This window comes from Ochlerotatus camptorhynchus, unplaced genomic scaffold (assembly GCF_037179485.1).
Source record: "Ochlerotatus camptorhynchus isolate MF236.1 unplaced genomic scaffold, CSIRO-AGI_Acam_v1.1 ptg000303l, whole genome shotgun sequence".
Taxonomy (NCBI): Eukaryota; Metazoa; Arthropoda; class Insecta; order Diptera; family Culicidae; genus Ochlerotatus; species Ochlerotatus camptorhynchus.
Window position 1 is genome coordinate 1,060,132 of NW_027040791.1, and position 16,362 is coordinate 1,076,493.

General features: G+C 38.4%; 3 protein-coding genes across 3 annotated transcripts; 2 read left to right on the forward strand and 1 right to left on the reverse strand.

Annotated features, from left to right (window-relative positions):
* The first annotated feature begins 10,815 nt into the window (after positions 1 to 10,815).
* LOC135707094 (SRR1-like protein) lies at positions 10,816 to 11,813 on the forward strand. Its single transcript, XM_065228831.1, has 2 exons — positions 10,816 to 11,000; positions 11,102 to 11,813. Exons 1-2 carry the CDS (start codon positions 10,834 to 10,836, stop codon positions 11,811 to 11,813), a joined length of 879 nt encoding a protein of 292 aa, XP_065084903.1. The 5' UTR covers positions 10,816 to 10,833.
* LOC135707095 (protein FMC1 homolog) lies at positions 11,800 to 12,194 on the forward strand. Its single transcript, XM_065228832.1, has one exon. The coding sequence runs from the start codon at positions 11,800 to 11,802 to the stop codon at positions 12,115 to 12,117; it is 318 nt and encodes a 105-aa protein (XP_065084904.1). The 3' UTR covers positions 12,118 to 12,194.
* Positions 12,156 to 14,588, reverse strand: Gen (XPG-like endonuclease). Its single transcript, XM_065228830.1, has 3 exons — positions 14,305 to 14,588; positions 13,310 to 14,249; positions 12,156 to 13,244 (listed from the first exon to the last, which is right to left on the reverse strand). Exons 1-3 carry the CDS (start codon positions 14,460 to 14,462, stop codon positions 12,183 to 12,185), a joined length of 2,160 nt encoding a protein of 719 aa, XP_065084902.1. The 5' UTR covers positions 14,463 to 14,588; the 3' UTR covers positions 12,156 to 12,182.
* Between the last annotated feature and the right edge of the window lie 1,774 nt (positions 14,589 to 16,362).

A 16,362-nucleotide genomic window follows, 5' to 3' on the forward strand; every position in this document is an offset into this window, starting at 1 on the left:
TTGCTTTCGAAAAGTCCATTTCTCAGTTATAGACGCATGCTTTAACCACCGAAGAACCAACGTGACAGCTCATACAAGCTACTTTCAAATTCATGCCCAAGACGCCATATTAAAACTACGTTAAACACTACCGACATCTGCTCTTCCGATCGTGTCATACCATGAGTAAGGATTGCCCGTTTGAAAGTTCGAATCGCTCGATTGACAATTCGAATTGTGGACAAACGAAATGCTTCTGTGGCATGTCGGTTCGTCGGTGCTTTAACTTCCGCTCAGGGGTCTGTGTGGCAGGCATTTACAAAACCTATTCATCCGATGTACTGCCTACTGCCATTGGTTAACTGTCCGTGAACATCGTGCTTGATTGGACACACCAGTGCATGAATGATGGTAAACTTATGCAGACCACAGACTGCCTCCTTCTTGCGGGTCATAAACCGTCCAGATAATGCCGAATCTGATAGCTATAGGCTCCATAGGCGTAGCCAGAGGGGGCCAACTGACCCTCCTCTAACCTCAGCAACACAAAGGCTTTCGGTGAAATGGTATTCGGCCAAATTTTCTATAGTAAATTTTTTATCTCCCCTCCCTAGCTCGAAACCTTGCTACGCCCTTGATAGGCTCTCTGAATATACCCAGTGACTGGTTGATTGATTGATTTATCTTTATTTAGGAGGCTTTCAGCCTGAGGCTGGTTCGCCTCCAAGCCCCCCAGTGACTGGGTGGATGGCACCCATTCTTGTATCCAGTAAGTAGTTGTCAAAATCTGGGTAAGCTATAGTTTTGTTATGATGAGTAGAATCTACACAAAGTAAAAAAAGGCGCAGGTATAAAAGGGAGATTGTTGCACTGCCAGTGAAAGTTTTAATGCTCAAAATATATAAATCTGATGCTAAAAAATTTACAGATATGGAACTGTTTTCATGGCGAATGCTACTAGCAGCTATATAGTTAGTAAGTATATTGTTCGTTTCTGAAATTTGAACATTCTCCTAATTCTAGGTTATCGAGATATTCTGCGACGCTTTTCTCGATGCCAAATGTTTGTTGTTGTTCCTAGAGTCGGTGTATAATGAGTCACGCCAAGAGTGAAGCCAAGTCTACCTATTGAACTGTCAAATCGGCTACCTATCGTGCAAAGTAAATAAACATTACGATGCTATGAAAGGTCCACGAAAGGTATTGCAATGAAATATAAAATAAAATTGAAGAAATCATCATAAACATACGCAGCGAGCATTAAATGGTCATGGGATACGTTTGGTTTTGATCAGTAATGAGAATTTCTTCTATTTTTTGATAAGATAATTTGACAAAATCACTGATATTATGATTCACTACAGCCGTTATTTTTGGTTCTCGCTAGAAGTAATTTAAAGTTGATGTACACGGTAAGAAAAAAGTACCCAACGGCCAGTTCACTTTTACCTACTTTTGACTAGTTTGTCTCATTTTCTCCTTCTAATGTTGTCAAAAAAGAAGGAGCAAAACCACCCAACAGGGGTAGTAAAGTGTGGGAACCCAACGTTGGGTATAATCATATTTACCTACTGTTGGGTACAACTAACTTACTTTTGGTTAAAAAGCTAGTGGAAAATTCCATACGAACTGCACACAAGTAAATCAAAATTACTTTAACCCGCTTTACCTACTTTTGGGTTCCTGCACTATAGTACCGAGATGAGTGAAAAGAACTTAATTTTGGGTACTTTTTTCTAACCGTGTAGAAGTCCTCTGTTGCCAAGTGAAAAGAAAGGGAATCCTTCGGAAACCGTGATGCGAGTTCAACTGTTTTTCTCTTGGCGTGACTCATTATACACCGACTCTAGTTGTTCCTAATTTATAGAACTCATTTAAAATCAAATCTCAATATATGGTTAGTATTTGTAACGGTATCGTTTTTGTTTTAGTATTTCAATGTCGTATTCCGTAGTTATATATTTTTCCGACAATACGACCTCAACAATCAATAACAGGCTAGATGAGCTAGACGAGTGAGGGTATGTTTGATAGAGCTACTGCAGCGGTCATATCAACTAATTTCTATTAAAATTGGTAAAGTTTACCCTGTTATCAAATGTCAACATCTGAATAACCCGTACCCAGTTCCTGTCGCAGATTCCTTTACCCAGATTTGGGTAAATGCATGTTCACGCAGAAAAAAATATTTTAAACGTAATAATATTTGACGTAAATGCAATAAGAATTTCATTTTGTTTTGGCTGCAAAAAGAAATCATTATTGTTTCAACAATCCAGCATTATTGTCCCTTAAAACCCATGGATTGTTAAATCAAAGAGAAAATCTTTTCGAATTTACAAGAGCTTTCATGGTTTTGACGTAAGCTGTCAAATTTGGCAGCTGGGTCAACAAGAAAAATATGTTTGTTTTTAAAAGAGATATCTTGTTGATTCAATCAAATTTATTTTATGAAGGCTGACAATTCACGCAGTAGAAATAACAATATGTTTATTGATTCAAAAATCATGTCGATTTTTTTTTTTTTGACAACAAACAGAATTGCAATTGAATTTTTGAGGCATAAAATCACTGATCACGCCTTCCTTCGGAAGGGAAGTAAAGCCGTTGGTCACCGGTTCATGAGTTGATGGGTCGATATGTAGGGTCCAGGTGTGGGAGGTGCATTCCTGGCGTCGGGAGCATTGGTACTCAGTACGGAAAACAAGATCGACGGAAAAAAAATCAAGGAAAAAAAAACTTAAAAAATGATTATATTTAACAACTGCAGCTTGAACTGCAGCTTACTTGCTTACCTCAAGTCTTAAGATTTTCGGAAATCTCGTACTTATTTCTCGAAATTCACAATTAAAAACAATACTTAATCAAATGAGAAATTTTTTGTTATTGTTTACATTTTTGTCCGGGTGAAAACGAGGGAATGGTTGGTAGTTATTTTTGTATTCATGGCCCGGGGAATGGACACAGCAAATAAATGCTAAATTAAAATTAACTATTGTTGGCTTAATAATAGAATATTGTTATTTTTACAATAGTTGCAATTGAAAAGTGGCTTTTTAAAACAAAAAGAATCTTATGTTGAGTTTATTTGAATAAGTTTTATAGAAACAATAAAATGCAATATAATTTCAACCGGAATTGTTTGTTTAAATACAACTAAAGTTTTGTTTGGTTCAACCCGCATAAACGCGAACCATCACATGACCTTACCGATAATGGTTATAAATTGTTTATAATCCCTGCTAAACTTCAACTGAAATGGTTATGGAACCTTACATGAACGTTTGTGTGATAAAGTTTTAACCTTATGTGTTATGGTTTTTTGGAAGCGGACCTTACAAATAATGGGTTGTTAAGAACCATTACCATTCCAAATTCTTGTTTTCTCCATACATTTTCGGAAAGAGAACTATATTAGAACGTTTTTACTTATGGTTTGAGAACATTAATGGTTATGGTTATGGTAGTCAGTAAGGTCCATTAATGGTTTTGTATTATCGCTCAACTTTACGTGAAATATATCGTGAATTGGTAATCAGTAATTTACAGGCAACCAATTCGCGATATATTCCACATAAAGTTGATCGATGTTACAAAACCATTCATGGACCTTACTGGTTACCATAACCATTACCATTAATGTTCTTAAACCATAAGTTAAAAGGTTTTAGTAAAGTTTTCTTTCCGAAAATGTATGGAGAAAACAAGAATTTGGAATGGTAATGATTCTTAACAACCCATTATTTGTAAGGTCCACTTGCAAAAAACTATAATACTTAAGGTTAAAACTTTATCATTAAACGTTCATGTAAAGTTCCATAACCATTTCAGTTGAAGTTTAGCAGGGATTATAAACAATTTATAACCATTATCGGTAAGGTCAATTTATGGTTCGCGCTTATGCGGGAATGCAAACAATTTTCTGTCCGTGTTTATCCATTTTTGGGTAGGTTCAGTTTTGACCGATCTGGGTGGAGTCTACCCAAATTTTGGTAGTTTTGAAATAACGTGCACACCTACCAAGATCATCGGTGAGTCCTTCTGGTATTCAGTCAACGTAAGGTTTCCCATAGGGTGATTCACTTATTTTGACATAGGACTACGTCTGTGTTTTCTCTATGGGGGTACACTTTGCGAGTACGAAAAGTTGTCAAGTTTTGAACGATTATCAATCGGCTATTTCATGATACATTTTCAACCGGTTTTGCATCAATCGATCGGAATGATGCTTTGACATCCTGGCGCCTGGCCTGAGAGCGCAGTGTCTTCGCCGCGAGCTCACGTCCATTCCATTCTCTGCTTGACCGTCAAGCAGTTCAGTTTGGTTTTCGCACGCTTTCTCGAGTTGTTCGCTAGGTTCGTTGCGAAAGTTTTAGCGTTAGCGTTAGCGTTGTTATGATATACTTCGTAGATTGGATACTAGCGACACTCACGTGTCTTCTGATATTCTCAGTTAGACTACTTTCAGGAATAAAGCTGAGGAGTAAACATTGGTTCCAATCTAAACAAGAGTAAGACTGTCGCTATTCCCGGCCACGCCCATCTTTACCATAACTAGGGATAGGGAAGGAAATGTTGATGTAGTACTTACTTAACGAGAGGCCACCGACTTAGCGACACCCTCATAAGTGCTACGGAGTTAGAGGGTTGGGTAGGGTATTCGGCTAGGATTCACCTCAAGTTGGCGATGCAACCAAAAGTACACGGATAGAAATCTCCTTATACCTTTTGGCAAATTTCCATTGCTGATTATTCATAAAATGTATAAGTCAACTAATAAGCAGACGCCTTGCAAAAAGTTAATAAAGATCATGTGTCAAATGAAATGTATAAGCGGTCACACATACCTTTTATGCATTCTAATAGGACCTATGTGGTTTATCTTATGGAATGTATAAGGCTGATGCTTTGGCAAAAATGTATAAGTGAAACACATGAATTAAATAATTGATTTTCGTTTCGTGTATGTATTGTTCATTTGTTGTTTATTTAATCTCTCGATAGCCGGCTATCGAAAGAACATATTCATTTTGTTTAGTAATAATGAATTTTAAGAGTCATGACGGAGAGCTTGGGATTGCCCATGATTTTCTGCTCAGTAAGCAAAAACGATCCCCCTCAGGGTCATCGAGCATCTCAGAACCATAACGCTTCGCGACAATACAGGACTACGTTTTCGCTTGATATGCAGATAGTTTCCGAGGTTAATGTTCAATATCAAATATACAAATGATGGTGGCGATTTATTGTGCTGTGGAAGAGCTTGGGGTTAAATCCATGATGTTCTGCTTAGTAAGCAAAATCAATCCCTCCAGGGTCATCGAGCATCTTATAATCCACAGCGCTTCGCGTAAAAGTACGAATATATGGATGAACTATCTATTATTGAATAACTATTATTTACGATACATACATGAAATAAATAAAATATAAGCTACAAACAAAACGTGACTGCTAAAATCTCAAAAAGATATTCTCACAAATATATTTCACGCCACCAGGAATCTCAAAACCATTAGACGTTATAATGATACTCTGCACATGTTAGACACAAGAAGAGGCCAAAAAGCAAGCGTCCGACACACAAAACCCGTCAAATCCACTTGCAGTCACAATCAACGATTCTACGAATCGCGAGCGCTCACGAATCACAAAACCGCTGACTGCGACACTCTGAAAGCGAAATTGACAGGCTTTATGCGTCAAACTTCCGCCCTCCAATCTCCTCCCGCATCCAACAACACAAATCTCCATTACAACATCTAACGAATTCAAAACTCCGAAAATCACTCATCTATAGCAAGTGAGTGGAAGCAACCCTGCATGCAACCATTCTTTATGATATACTTTTTCTGCCTATCTTTCTATTAGGCCTGTGGACATGCGTTAGCTTCGAAACGTCTAACCAAACTGGGTAAATTTTCAGGTCACAAAAAAAACTTGAAAAAAACTTTCAAAGGTAATTACAAGTAAAATAAATATTGATTATTTTACGCAAAAACGAGCAAGTAATATTAAATATCTTGTATCATATGCTAATGCTAATTGACTGTAACAAAAATAATATGCTTAAATAAAATAAAATATTAATAAAATTATATGCAAAATTTACTAGAAGATCATTACTTTATTGGTTATTGGTGGTTTCTAATAAGCCCTCCCAGTTCCTCTGTATACAGAACCAATCTGATACTATAATCAGAATTGCTCAGTCTGCATGAAGCAGCCGATTTCATCAAGGAAGTTCTATTAACAACCAAGAATTAATCGTTTGAGGCATACTGAAGCATTCAGAAAGTGATATGTGTCACTATAGGAAATCATCATCGTTGCAAATATAAAGAAATTAAACATAACCCTTTGCTTCAGTACCGTCAACCTCCATGTCCATGGGGAGGGCTAGGTTCGTTGCGAAAGTTTTCGCAGTCTTTGGTCGTTTGACCCTAGCATAGGAAAACCGCCGCATGTTGACGCGACCGTGGTAAAGATCCAATTCGGACGCCGCTCAGTTGGCATCAAAAAAACTTTTGGCGAACAATCGTTACGGCATCCTGGAAATTGGCGAACAACCGAACTTGTAAAATAAGGATACACTTCCGCCTCTCTTCGTGAAGAGATTCCCGCCCGGATTGATGGAGAAAGTCGACTATTTTATCGGTAAAGGTCTCAAATGCACCATCCGCTTTTGCACTGAAGGCTAGAAGCTGATGGTTCCAACGATGAACCACTACAAGGCCGTTGACAGGCTGCCCAGCCAACAATTTTGTTCACATTATGAATTGCTACTCTACTAAGTCAATCTTTATTCGACATAGAATTCAATTATACGTACACATCTGGAGGCCATATACGTGCATGTGGAAAAATACTCCAACATTGTATGATTTCATATGATTCAATATGGTACTTTATACAACTTCATGTATAACTTTATCTTGCATCTAATATGATTTTGTATATGCCAATATATAATTTAAAATGTTATTTGTACGACTTACATCTCTAAAATTATGGCAAAACACAGATAAAATATCAAAGATTGTTTTTATGTGTCCCACACATGAATTTTTGCAATGTGAACAACAGGCTCGAACAAAATTTCTCTTAAAACTAGTGTAAAGATTCCTATTCGACATAAGCGCCACTAACGGTGACTTCCCCACTTAAAAACACTCTTTACACTAGAAACTAAGTGCTGGTAGCTCCAAGTGGCAATTATTAACAGAAGATTTATCGATACTCCCAGATCGATACTAGCGCCAAATTGGTCAAAAGTGGAAAATTTATAGAGGAAATCAGGAGATGCTAGCGCCACGTAACGACGTTCCCACTTATCTTTACACAAGTTTCTGACCGAAGTTGGACGTCTGTTCTCTGTGCCTCCGGTAAACTCGAATCGATAAACGTCTGCGACAACCATTGCATCCAGAAGTACTTCTTCCCTCCGGGACTATCCTGGCGGCGATTGACAAAGATCATTCAAGCAAGGATGGTGGATCTCAGAAATAATTGCCAATAAGTCCGTTTTCTCCCAAATTAACCCAAATTAACTTCATTCGAGCAGTTGAAATGACCACTCGAACTTTAAAATAAATCATTATTTTGAGATTTTTTCTTCTAGAGCCACGAGAAAAGTAGCCATTAATTGTGCGTTTCATAAAAAATTAGAAATTAGTTGGTCCAGTTTTGTGGAATCGCTGGTAGAAAGTCACGCCAAAACTGCTTGACAATTGTGCAAATCCTTTGTGAAAGCTAACCAGAATCTTAAAAACTAACCCAGACCCACTCCACCACTGGTTCCACTCAATCGTCCGATGATTCAGTTGGTCATCTGATAACTCCTGTTGAGAAGGCTGATGTTATTAGCCAACATTTCATCAGCTCCCATAATCTCGGACAAAACATAAAACCTGCGAAGGATCTTTCCTCTCCTTCCAGCTACAAACCTATCTGTCTCCTATCAGGGTTATCAAAGCTCCTTGAAAAAACGATTTATCGGCATCTTCCAACATCTGCCGACGAAAACAACTTACTCGAGGAGCATTTTGGTTTTCGACAAGGTCGGTCGGCTGCTCACCAACTGTCAACTGTAATTGGTTGTTAAGAATCATTACCATTCAAAATTCTTGTTTTCTCCATACATTTTCGGTAAAGGAATTATATTAGAACCTTGTTATTTATGATTTTATAACTTTAATTATAATGGGTATGGTAGTCAGTAAAGTCCATGAATGGTGTCGTGATCCAACGCAATCCACAAAAGCCGGTTCTATCACACACTACACATGCAACACAACACGCAGCGTTACCAACAACATCCTTTACAAGACTGACTCAACCGAATTCAAGCAAGCATGTGTGTGCGTGAGTGCGCGTTTATTTACATCATACTACACGCTGACTTGATTTCATTCAAGTTTAGAGCAGATCGAGTAGATCAAATTAGGTTAGAAGTTTTTATTATATTTTGAAATACATGCTGTTGTCAATGTGCGGGGCCTCATAGCCTAGTCAGTAAAGGCACGATATTACCAAGCCCGGAAACGGTGGGTTCGATTCCCGGTCCGGTCGAGGGAATCTTTCAGGTTCAAAATTTTCTCGACTTCCCTAGGCATAGAGTATCATTGTGCTTGCCACACAATATACAAATTCATGCATTGGTATTTTGGCATCGAAAGCTCTCAATTAATAACTGAGGAATTGCATTCAGAACACTAAGTTGAAAGCACGCAATAAGCTAATATGTAAGATTGAAATGTGAATAAGAAGAAGAAACTGTTGTCATTATAGTGGAAATGCTTATATTGTATTACTTTTATTATTATAATGTATGATTCAAACCAACCATATCTACCACAGATGGTTTTGTAACATCGATCAACTTTATGTGGAATATATCACAAATTGGTTGCCTGTAAATTAATGGTTACCAATTCGCAATCTATTCCACGTAAAGTTGACCGATAATACAAAACCATCCATGAACCTTACTGACAATCATAACCATACCATTAAAATTTTCAAACCATAAGTGAAAAGGTTCTAATATAGTTTTCTTTCTGAAAATGTATGGAGAAAACAACTATTTTTAATGGTAATGGTTCTTAACAACCCATTATTTGTAAGGTCCACTTCCAAAACATCATAATACAAAACGTTAAAACTTTATCACACCATCAATGTTTAACCATTTTCGGAAAGATCTAGTTTTGGTTCGCGTTTATGCGGGTACTTAATTATTAAATATTCGAAATTTTTCAAATTATTTGATGAAAGTGGTTTGAATAGGAAGATTTGAACTTTTCTTTCCTCATAGTAACACTTAAATTAATTCAAAATATTTCATTTGAAAAGCATTATAAAACTTTTCTCCCATACCTTGCAATGCAACATTTTGAAATCTGCGTCATCAAGCCTTTTTTTTAAGATGGCGGGTTTTAGAAGCCTATAGAGATTTTCACGTCTGGTTGTATTGGTGCGATATTTGAGAGCGTGTTAGTGAATATCCGAGGAAAATACATAATAAATCGATGTCAAACTCATTTTGACAGATCTACTTTCATACATTTTTTAGGTTAACCAGAGGAAAATAATAAACAACTTTACACGGCGTTGCCCCCGCTAGTGTGCGTGCGTTAAACGTCACTAATCTCTATTATGGATGAAGTGTCGTTCAGATTATCGGGGCTACAATAATAATTATTATTTTCACCGAAAAACTTGCTGTATTTTTATTTCAATTTTATTCAGGATTTCCTTCAGTGTGAGACAACGAACTGCGAGGGGCGATTCACTTGTGTATTTTCGATACAGGCCAACGTATTGATGAACGTATTGAAGAATTTTTTATCGAATAAACGTGTATTTTGCGTATTAATGTATTATTTTGCACTTTTTGAATATATGTAATTTTCTGTGTATTAGAAAAATAAAAGTGTATTTTTATGCATTAATGTATTGAAAATCAGTTATAAGTGTATTCTGTCAATTCAGTGTTTATGTTTACCACTCGAACCGATAATCAAACGGATCAAACTCACAATGTTGACGTTTTGTTTGACAAATGCACAGCACACGCTAACTTTGAAATACCCACTGATGAGTAGAATTTCACCCAATTTAAAGAAAATAGGTTTAACTCATAAACTCATTAGGGGCTTGACATTAGTTACGTAGACAGATTTTTGGGATTCTTGAGCCACCCCACCCACCTACGTTGACAATTGTCCATACAAAACATTAAAAATGTGTCTGGGCCGTGGATAATTGCCAACTAACCCCTCCCCCCCGTAGTTCATGAACAGCCCCTTACCTCGCTCATTACGCATAAATAAGCATCTGTTACCAAGTCTGTTACGCCTTCGTTACTTATATTTGGGTCACAACTACTCATTAATGTTTTTTATTTAATAAACGGTTTAAGGCACTTTTCTTGAAAATGGGTGAAATCCTACTCATTAATGCATTGTTTTGTGATTCGAGCTCGGATTAAAATATAAAATAATAAATTTACGCATTTTGTCCGAATTCAGCATTTTGATTGTACATATTTCGAATTTTTCGTGCAAATGGCGAATTATCGTGTATTTTTTTTCCGAATTTTTGTATTTTTTTGCATTTTTTTGAGTAATGACGAGTTATGATGAATTTTTGTGTATTTTTTTCATTCTCGTATTTTCGATTCATTTTTGAGAGCAGTGAATTGCCCCTCGACGAACTGTAAGAAAAAAAGGCTAGGTAAAAACTTTAACCAAAATGGTTGAACAAAGACCAAGTAAACAGATATCACTCGCGAGAATTTTTATAGCACCGCGAAATGCAACGACACGGACAACGATGGATCTTTGAAGCAAAATGTCACAACAATCCAACTTTTCTCTGGATTCAGATGGTTTCGTGTTTGTAACTTCCTCAAAAAAGCAACGCAAAACCAAACATTTCGTGAAACGATTTGTAAAACCAAACACCGGAGAGTCAGAACTTGTCGAAAGAGGTTCCGTAGACATTGAACAATTTCTCAGGTGAGTAACGCTCTGATCGCCTCTGATGTTTTTGTCGGCATTGTCGTGTTCAGTTTTGTCCGCTCGATCGACGATTACATAAAAGGTCAATCTAATTCTAGGTGCTTCGAAGAGACGCAATTCGACTTAAAATCTTCAAATTACTTCAAACAAACAATCGACAAGGTACTTCCTGTACTCAGTGGGGCAAAAGTGGAAAGGATAATCTGTCTCGGACTCGGAAAATTTCTGGAGTGTCCAATTTCGCGTCATCAACTGGCGTTCATTCATTGCCTTCAGAAAGAGCTTCATTTTGACCGGCAGATTCAATATTTTGATCCAGTCTTTGGTAGACTAGAAGTTGAAATTCTAGAACATCTGAACGGAGTGGTTTTGAGAGAAAATTGCGAAGGAAAATATACGGTAGACGTTACGACTTTGTTCTATTTACCGCACTGTCCAAAGCAGATCAGTAACAACTTGCTTTGGAGGAACTGGAGTTCACAATTACTGGAGAAGGTGTTTTTGATAGGAAATAGCTTTGCAGGTATAATTAGGAACAGTCCCAGGAGATTGCTTGAGAAAAACGCTCATTTCATATTGGAAGTTGAAGATAGCTGCCGGGAAATCGAGTTTAAGAATAACTTTAAGCACACTGACATATTCAACGACACTTCTCTGCACTACTTTGACGCTTCAAGTCTTTGTAGTAAACCGGAAGAGTTTTGGATTTCCGAGGAACCGCACTACACCGAAGAAGATCTTGAGCTGATTACAAGAAACATTCAGTTGGGTTTGACGATAACAGCAGCAGCAGACAATGGCAACAGTTAGGACAACTGGTAACACTTTGAAAAGGATTCTAACCGAAATTAAAGCTATCAGTCCGGAAGGAAACCACAAGGAGTCGCTAGCTGCTAAATACATTATATCGCAGTATAAGAAGTATGAAACTACCGAACAGCTGCATTGCAGAGCCAAAGAAGAAATGCAATTTACCGCAAGGACATATTTGTGCTACCTGCAAAGCGTCCGCCAGCACAAGGAGCTGAGTGAATTATACAAAGGCGGTGGAGAACGAAGCGTCCGCCAGACAGCCGATATGGTGGGTTTCAAGCTTCCACATGATCCGAAATAGAATGGTGTTGTCATCGAGCAATAACATACAGATTGATAGTAAATAACAGGAATAAAAATTTTCATTCAAAAGTCCAAGTCATAAACAATGGTTTGATTCATTTCATCCGGCACTGGCACCACAATCTGATCCTTTAACATCAGGGAACACTCGAACATGTCCATCTCGTTGTATCCATCCTGCAGGTCCGGAGGTGGGACATCAATCGACTCGAAGAAGAAACTTTTCCTTTTCCGCGGCACCGTAGATTTGTTCAGCAACGATTGGTTCGCCAAATCCGGATCATCGCCCAGAATGTCCTGTTTCAAAAGCAGCCTTCGTTGAACGTTCTGATTATCGAATTCATCATCACTCTCGTCATCGTGTTCAACATCAAACCGAACACTCATCGAAAGCAGTTCCTTCATGGCGTTTGATGATGGAATGTTGTTCTCTACTTGAGACTCACGGCCGTACGCAGGGTCACAAATACGATCAATGACTTCCGACAAGTTCATGCAATCGGCATCCTCTGGCAATTCATTTGCTATGCGTTCCAAATCAATGGAATCAATCGACATGTCGGCCAAGCTTCGATTTAAATTCATCTTAGATGCTGGAATGGGTAGTGGTGAACTCAGTAGCTCAGGTGCGCCTACCTCGGATTCATCCTGCTGCGAGATGGCATTGGTTATGACATTCATAAATTCTTCCAAACGCTTTTGTTTGGTATCATTCGTCTTTTTCTCCGATCGTTTCTTGGGCGTCCTTTTCGGGTTTCTTTTCGGCTTTGTCTTCGATGCTACAAACGATTCAACTAGGTCTGGATAAACGGTAGAAACTAGATCCTGAGGCTCGATTGTGCTCCACAGTGACTCTTCACTGTTTCCTGCTTCGTCTAAAAATGCTTGCAATTGATCATCCGGGATCAAACCGGAGAAAATGGAGCTATCATCTTGCCAAACAATTTCATAACTGGCAACGCCTTTTGGCGATCGCTTCTTCTTGATATAAGCTGGTTTGATACTTATACTGATACCAAGTGATGGGTTCCTACTGAGCGCAACCAATTGCCAGCGAGTAAAAAGGGGAAACAGCTTCAGGAAGCTATACATTTCATTCCACTGAAGAAGATTTGCAATGTTGAGCTGAAATAAAGATAAATTTCATCAATTGAACATGTCGTCATCGAAACCTATTCTTAAACACTTACGATAAACTTCACGAGATTCGGTTGCCTCCACTCCAAATCTAACGTGGGTAGATCGCATGTCCGCTCCATGAATTCACTGATGATGGCCTCTGATGGGAATCCCGGATCCAATAGCGCCTTCCTCTTGATGTCCAACTCAGTTTTGATATTGGTGCGTTTATTTTTCCACCGCGAATCATCACATCCACTTTTTGTTCTACAATCCTGACAGCCAGCTCGACGGTGGAGAAACGTTTTGCCACAGTGCCCACAATCGGCACATACATTTTTATCGTCCACTTTCAGCTCAAGCTCTGTTAATGTCTGTGCCGATTTGCGCCACGATCGAATTCTACCCAATATCTCACTACTGAGGCAACAAGTTAGTAATCTGTTAATCATTTCCCTGCCCACACCCGGCACTCCAGCAGGACAATAATCGCATCCCGACAGTAATCCCATTGCTACTATTTTCTCCTGATCCAGATCTAGCACCTGCCGAACCTTATCCATATCGTAAATGTCCACCGAACCTCCCTTTTGGGAAGCACAAAAATTTCGAAATACCCTAACGGCTCCATAGGCAAAGCAGTCCGAATCCTGGCTAATCACACCGTACACCAGCCCATCATGGTTTAGATAGGCACAAAGAGCTTCCGCTTCACCGGGTGCCTGGACACAAACCAATCCCATTGAACTGAGCAGTTCTTCGCATTGCTTCAACACATGATGGAAGCGGTTACGCTTCTGCTCGGTCGGTGCCTTTCGTGCAACATTATTCGCACCATTCTGCTTTCCGTCTTTATCACAATCGGTAGCTTTGCGTGGCCGTACTCCTCGGAACTGCAGTTGGTTCCGTTTGATAATAACTCCATACTTTAGGGGCGGTGCAGAACCTTCTAGCACGAACACCGGTATGATTCCAGTTTGCAGCAAATAACAAGTGCGGAAGAACAAATTTCTACAAAATTAATATTGAATCGGCATCCGATGTTTTTATTCGATTCTTTCCTTACCTCAGATAGAACCGTGGATGGACGAAATAATCGACCACATTCAAACTTTCGCACACCCAACCGGATAGGTCGATCGCAACCGCTTTACCGTTCAATTGGAACAGCGGCTTCTTTTCACAGTACGGCGTCAACAAATTCCACAGATTTTTAATGCCCATAATTGGTTTAAAGCTGAGTTTTCAAACTTTGGTTTAAAAATATGCATGAAAATAGAATAATAATTAACAAAGTTTGTTTAACGTCTTTTTTTATCAAATTATTAGTTCGATGTTTTGCGATATTCCACACACCAGCAAAACTACTTTACCGACAAACGGTGCGTGCGAGAATTGGTCGATCTTTAAAAAAGATCGACTCAATAATTGATGAATTGCATCAAAGACTGCTGCCAGATGTCACTGCTGAAAAATGATGATTGGCCCAAGCGAAACCCTAATAACAAAAATACCATAACCCAAATCATTCTTCGATGCAATCGGTGTAAATATTTACATTATTTGACAAATCTCATGTAATCAGAACAGCAGTAGGTCCATAGAGGTAACTCTAAGACTAGAAGGTCCCAAAATAACGTGCTCAACTTTTTGGCTCAGCTCTGGTACTCTCTTCGGTCCCAAGCTAATCGATTCACCCCTCGAAACATAGGGAAAACCAATAACCCCTCATTTTATCTGTCAAACTTTCATAGCGAATCAAAACAAACATTGCGTAGTACTAGAATTTCGACTAGAATAGGGTACGTTTATCCACAGACAAACAGACGTAACTCTTCATTGTGTATCTTCGTTCATGCATTTAACGGTTGATTTGAATATTATCAGTTCCGCGAACTACTCGCCGCAGCGCTGGCATCGGATCACTTTGACGTTTCTATATATTCTATAGAAATTGTATGCAATATTGTTTACGAGTTAGCGAACAAGCTTGTTTTCCGCGAGAAGCCAGATAGATGTCGTTACTGAGGTTATATGTTTTGAGATACTATGTTTTCAAGAACAAGTTTTTCAAAGAGTCACGTCTGTTTGTCTGTGGTTAATCGTTTGCTTGGGACCAATAGGCTAGTCAAGTGGTGAGCCAATTTAAAATCGTTAGTTTCTTATTGATTGTTGGTAGGTCTCTTTTCTTCATTCAAATTGTTTTCAATAATCAAACGTCATAATTACCTGCATGGTAACCACAAAATACCCACTAATGACTACAAAGTAAGCATTTTCAAGGGTAACTGGGACTACCCATTAAAAGAGTAAAATTTTACCAATTTATGAGTAATTACAACTACAAAAGTAAGTAGTAAGTATTCATTTTTGAGTACCAAATACTCATAACTGAGTAATACACATTTAACTCATTTAATGGGTAGTCCCAGTCTCCCTCGAAAATGCTTACTTTGTAGTCATTATTGGGTATTTTGCGGTTACCGTGTGAGTTTTGTCAAAAAAGGTAATTATTTCCATTGCTTGCAACAAAGTATAGAACTATACCACATATGGTTGGGATGATACCCGGAACACGTCGTTAATCAAAATAAACATAACAATTTTATTAGGGAATGACAGCGGAAGCGGAACGGCAGCGGCAGCGGAAAAGCCCGATCTGAGGAACCCTACTTTTTGGGTTGAAATCTGAGGAAGCCTAGAAATTACCGAAGCAAGTGGACATACCTAAAGTAAAAAGTAGCGATATTTATCGGTAAAAAATACCGATAATTTTAGGTAATCGTAGCTAATAGTACGTTCAGACTACAGAGTTATAAATGGTTTGTAACCAGTTGGTTACAATCCGTGGATTTTCGTTTGTATGAGTTGTTGTTGTTTGGAAAATTCACGTTTTGTTAAACCTAAAACAGTAGACACACACAAGAGCGAGAGAGTTTGTGCCGCTGCAAACAACAACGTAACGTTACTGAAGGGAGGAATATCTTGGCTTTAAAATAACAATGGATGCGCAAATTGGATGATAAATAGCTAGCCATCTAAGATTTAGAAGATTAAGCAGAAGTAACCAGGCGTCCGTGTAGACCAGTTGAGTGTTAAGTGTAGTGCATATACAATAACCCCC

Bases quoted from the DNA above. Each gene is read 5' to 3' on its own strand.
- LOC135707094 (XM_065228831.1), top strand. From the start codon at position 10,834: ATGTCACAACAATCCAACTTTTCTCTGGATTCAGATGGTTTCGTGTTT. The intron at 11,001-11,101 runs GTGAGTAACGCT...ATCTAATTCTAG, and splicing joins GACATTGAACAATTTCTCAG to GTGCTTCGAAGAGACGCAAT.
- LOC135707095 (XM_065228832.1), top strand. From the start codon at position 11,800: ATGGCAACAGTTAGGACAACTGGTAACACTTTGAAAAGGATTCTAACC.
- Gen (XM_065228830.1), bottom strand. From the start codon at position 14,462: ATGGGCATTAAAAATCTGTGGAATTTGTTGACGCCGTACTGTGAAAAG. The intron at 14,250-14,304 runs GTAAGGAAAGAA...TTAATTTTGTAG, and splicing joins CATCCACGGTTCTATCTGAG to AAATTTGTTCTTCCGCACTT. The intron at 13,245-13,309 runs GTAAGTGTTTAA...TCTTTATTTCAG, and splicing joins CGAATCTCGTGAAGTTTATC to CTCAACATTGCAAATCTTCT.